The sequence below is a fragment of the Myotis lucifugus genome, unplaced genomic scaffold, assembly GCF_000147115.1.
Source record: "Myotis lucifugus unplaced genomic scaffold, Myoluc2.0 scaffold_6, whole genome shotgun sequence".
NCBI lineage: Eukaryota > Metazoa > Chordata > Mammalia > Chiroptera > Vespertilionidae > Myotis > Myotis lucifugus.
Genome location: NW_005871054.1, coordinates 11502775 through 11508079, shown reverse-complemented (window position 1 = coordinate 11508079; position 5305 = coordinate 11502775). Strand labels below are relative to the sequence as shown.

Genomic DNA, 5305 nt, shown 5'->3' with positions numbered 1-5305 from the left:
TGGCCCAGGAGAGGAACAAGTTGCATGCCCTGCAGTCCCAGGTGCCAGTGCCTGTGCCTGCGCCCTGGGAGAGGGACAAGCCGCCCGCCCCGCAGTCCCAGGCGCCAGTGACTGCGTCTGTACCTGCAGCCTGGGAGAGGGATAAGCCGCCCGCCCTGCAGTTCCGGTGCCAGTGCCAGCTCCAGCGAAGCCAGCCCAGGTTCTGGGTGCCTGCGGCTGGCCAGAGGAGGGAATCCTGGGTCCTGGGTGCGGGGCGAGACAGAGGCGGTTAGGGGCCATCAGGCCAGCAGGGGAACAGTTAGGGGTGATCAGGCAGGCAGGCAGAGGGGTTAGGGGCGATCAGGCAGGCAGGCAGGCAGGCAAGCAGTTAGAAGCCAGTAGTCCCGGATTGCGAGAGGCAGTCGGACATTCCCTGAGGGGTCCCGGATTGGAGAGGGTGCAGGCTGGGCTGAGGGATCCCCACCCCCATGCACAAATTTTGTGCACTGGGCCTCTAGTATCTTATCTAATAAAAGGGAAACATGCAAATTGACTGTACCTTCGCTACACTCACAAGCCACGTCCACCAGGCAATCAGAGCAACTATATGCAAATTAACCCAACCAAGATGGCGGCCAGCAGCCACGGAGCTGGAGCAAGCAGGAGGCTTGGTTGCCCCGGCAATGGAGGAAGCCAGGCTTCTCTCCTGCCCTGGCCAGCTGTGGCTTCCGCTCAAGGCAACAAAGTTTCAATTATAGAAGATAAATAAATCCCAGATACCTGCTTCTAGCCAGCCTCCACTGGGAGCTTGGATGGCTGGGGGCCTTGGCCAGCCTGCAAACAGCCATCAGCCCCTCACCCAGGATGGCCAGACACCCCAGCGGGGACCCCCACCCTGGAGGAGGTGTGGCAAGTCTGAAAACGGCCCTCAGCCCCTCACCCAGGCTGGCCAGGCACTCCAGCGGGACCCCACCCTGATCTGGGACACCCTTCAGGGTAAAACAGCCGGCCCCCACCCGTGCACCAGGCCTTTATCCTATATAATAAAAGGATTATATGCAAACTGACCCTAACAGCAGAACGACTGGGAATGACTGGTCACTATGACACACACTGACCACCAGGGGGCAGACGCTCAATGCAGGCGCTTCCCCCTGGTGGTCAGTGCGCTCCCACAGGGGGAGCTCTGCTCAGCCACAAGCCGGGCTGATGGCTGCCAGTACAGCAGTGGTGGTGGGAGCCTCTCCCGCCTCCTCAGCAGCTCTGAGGATGTCCGACTGCAGGTTAGGCCTGCTCCCTGCTGGCAAGTGGACATCCCCTGAGGGCTCCCGGGCTGCCATAGGGATGTCTAACTGCCAGCTTAGGCCCAATCCCCCCAGGGAGCGGGCCTAAGCCAGCAGGTGGACATCCCTCGAGGGGTCCCAGACTGTGAGAGGGCACAGGCCGGGCTGAGGGACCCCCCCAAGTGCACAAATTTTTATGCACCGGGCCTCCTAGTATAGACATAAAAGCTTAAGTGTCCTGACAATGGGCTGGTAGCTATGATGTGCACCAACCACCATGGGGCAGATACTCAAGATTCCCAGGAGCTGCCCCCAGTGGTCATGTGCTCCCACGTCGCTCAGCTGACAGATGGGTGCCAGATACTGGGCTCACTGCTGGCGAGCGCAGCTCCAGTGGCACGAGCCTCTCCTGTGGACACTCCTGCTGTGCACCTGAGCGGAGGTGGTGGCAGGCGCAGTAGGCCAGGATAAGCAGGAGCAGCATGGCGCCCAGCCCGGGCTCGGGCTACTTCCTGGCTGCCTGCTGCTTCGCGCACTACTTTGTGCTCTGTGGGATCGACGCAGACAGTGGGCTGGAGCCCCATGAGCTGGTGGGTAATGCCAGGCTGCAGCGGTGCTGAGGTCCACTGATCTCCGCAAGCCAGGCCGAGGGACCCCAACAGTGCATGAATCCGTGCACCGGGCCTCTAGTTATCTCATATTTTATTGTAGTCTTCTAACTCAGCCTTGTAGATATAGGCTGAGGCCATAGGTCTGAATGTAACACAATTTATGGCAAGCACAAATGCATGCATACTGGAGGTAGGATGCACTTAGTTAAAATTCACGTGGTAGTTTGTCTTTAGGAAGTGTACACTGCATGTCTTTTTGGAATACATTCAAACTTGAGAATTTAAGACTTTAACAATTGCTTTTGTGTAGCCTAAACTCTACAGATCTGTAATTGAAGATGTGATTGAAGGAGTACGGGATCTATTTGCTGAAGAAGGTATAGAGGAACATGTCTTAAAAGACTTAAAGCAGGTTTGTCAATACAAGTTTCTCTGTCTTGTTGTTTTTCAGCTTATAAAACTGATAATTATAGTTTTAATCCCTTAATTATAGTTTAATACTTACCCATTCATTGTGCCATCAGCTGACATTTTAATTTTAAAAAGTAAAATAATAAATAAGTATTATAATGTTTTATTTTATTTGTTTAAAAGCGACATTTTTTTATCTGCAGCTCTGGGAAACAAAGATTTTGCAGTCTAAAGCAACAGAAGACTTCTTCAGAAATAGCATCCATTCACCTCTGTTCACCCTTCAGTTGCCACACAGCTTGCACCAAACATTGCAATCAACAGGTTGGATACAGTTAGTAAATTAGTACCATTTGGATCTTTAGACTAAATTCTCATTTGGTGGTGGTTTTGAATTAGGGTAATGTTCTTAAGGTGAGAGGGCTCAGACCTCAAAATCATTACCATTAAGTGAACACAGTTACCCCAAATAACTATTGACAAATAATCAGATTATTCAACTAATTTTTTAAAATATTAAAAGTCCACAAAGGTGACAAAATCTTACTTCAGAGGAACAAGTTATATAATTTGTGGCTATCGAGAGTATGCTTTGGTTGTTTCAGAGAATTTGGTGAGTTTTAGTCAAGGAGTAATCCAGACACCTTTGCTGAAGAAGCAGAGGGATTGATGTGTGCTTGCATACCGTACTTGTGCATTCTTTCTCTTGGTTTCTGTATATATTATACATCTGTTAATGTATTGAAAGCAAAATGGAGAATTAACAAGAATGTGGAGGTTATTCAGGCTACCTCACTCTTTTAGTTATATATAGTGATGGCTAGAAATTTACCATATGCATTTAATCTTTATTCTTGGACTTATTGAATCTAGACCTCTGCTTTTAAGAGAAATATTTGTCCATATTATGTATATCATTTTAAACTGGAAAAGACTAGCTAATGAGAGATAAAACTATACTGTTATATCTTTCTAGCCCAGTGGTTCTCAACCTTGGCTGCACATTAAAATCACCTGGGAATCTTTTTAAAATTCTGATTTCTGGGCCTCATCCTCCGGAAATTCTGTTTCTTTGTTATGGGGTGGGGCCACAACATTAGTAACAAAGGAACAGAATATCCGGAGGATGAGGCCCAGAAATCAGGATTTTAAAAAGATTCCCAGGTGGGATTCAACCAAGATGGCGGCATAGGTAAACACCGGAGATTGCTGCCGCAAACAACCACTTCAAAAATACAACTAAAAGACGGAACGGACATCACCCAGAACCACAGGAAGGCTGGCTGAGGAGAGACTCTTCAACTAGAAGGAGAGAGAACAGCATACCAAGGCTCAGAGGAGGCGCAGTGTGGAAAATTTAAAGTTGTGGAGGTGCGCGCGCAAAGCGGGCTGGTGGCTGAGGGCGCAGTTGTCGTTTTCAATCAGGAGGGAGTCTCAGACTCTGAGCTCCAGATCCGGGCGAGTCTCTAGGGACTCAGACTCAAACGGGAGAAGCGGGATTGTCTCGCATCAGTTGTAACGTGAGGGCAGCTTTCTTTCCGAGGTTTGCAGCGGTTGCCGGGGTTCTGAGAAGCAGAGCCTCTGGGAACGGGACTGAGAGCAGCCATAACCGCTCCCTCCGCCCGCCCTGTTGATCCCGCCCCGCCCAAGCCCTGCGCAGAGCCATTTGCCGGATCGCCTCAGGCAAAGGCTCGATTAGCACCTCCCCAGAGGACAGAAGTTTTCCCACAGCTGATTCTCACAGCCAGTCGGCCTGGTGGTCAAATCCCTCTAGTATTAACTACAACAATCAAGGCTTAACTAGAACAAGACTGCGCACAAAGACCACAAGGGGGTGCACCAAGAAAGCATAAAAAATGCGGAGACAAAAAAACATGACAGAAATGGAGGATATAGAGCTAAAAAACACAATTTTGAGGGCTTGCAATAAACTTGTGGAGAGCCTCACGAAAACTAATGAGACCCTTGATGCTATGATAAAGAAACAACTAGAAATTAAGCATACACGGACTGAAATAAAGAATATTACACCCAATAGCAGACCAGAGGAGCGCAAGAATCAAGCCAAAGATTTGAAATGCGAAGAAGCAAAAAACACCCAACCGGAAAAGCAAAATGAAAAAAGAATCCGAAAATATGAAGATAGTGTAAGGAGCCTCTGGGACAGCTTCAAGTGTACCAACATCAGAATAATAGGGGTGCCAGAAGATGAGAGACAGCAAGATATTGAAAACCTATTTGAAGAAATAATGGCAGAAAACTTCCCCCACCTGGTGAAAGAAATGGACTTACAGGTCCAAGAAGCGCAGAGAACCCCAAACAAAAGGAATCCAAAGAGGACCACACCAAGACACATCATAATTAAAATGCCAAGAGCAAAAGACAAAGAGAGAATCTTAAAAGCAGCAAGAGAAAGAAACTCAGTTACCTACAAGGGAATACCCATACGACTGTCAGCTGATTTCTCAACAGAAACTTTGCAGGCCAGAAGGGAGTGGCAAGAAATATTCAAAGTAATGAATACCAAGAACCTACAACCAAGAGTACTTTATCCAGCAAAGCTATCATTCAGAATTGAAGGTCAGATAAAGAGCTTCACAGATAAGGAAAAGCTAAAGGAGTTCATCACCACCAAACCAGTATTATATGAAATGCTGAAAGGTATCCTTCAAGAAGAGGAAGAAGAAGAAAAAGGTAAAGATACAAATTACGAACAACAAATACGCATCTATCAACGAGTGAATCTAAGAATCAAGTGAATAAATTAATCTGATGAACAGAATGAAATTGGTGATTATAATAGAATCAGGGGACATAGAAAGGGGAATGGGACTGACTATGCTTTGGTGGGGAAAGGGGTTGTGGGATATGCGGGAAGAAACTGGAAATAAAATCATGCACCTATGGATGAAGTCAGTGGGTGGGTATTAAAGGCGGAGAGTTGAGTTGAAGTTGGGAAGGGTGGCAGTTAGGGGGGGGATTTATATATCTTTATGTTATATGCTGTTTTTTTTTTTTTTT

The 5305-nt window shown here is 47.8% G+C and overlaps 1 protein-coding gene across 1 annotated transcript in view; it reads left to right on the top strand.

Moving 5' to 3' along the window:
* Positions 1–5305, top strand: part of GTF2A1L (general transcription factor IIA subunit 1 like) — a 32398-nt gene that overhangs the window by 4044 nt on the left and 23049 nt on the right. The window contains exons 3-4 of the mRNA XM_023746059.1: positions 2184–2285; positions 2488–2608. Coding sequence (XP_023601827.1) covers positions 2184–2285; positions 2488–2608 — 223 coding nt within the window. The remainder of the gene's footprint in view (positions 1–2183; positions 2286–2487; positions 2609–5305) is intronic.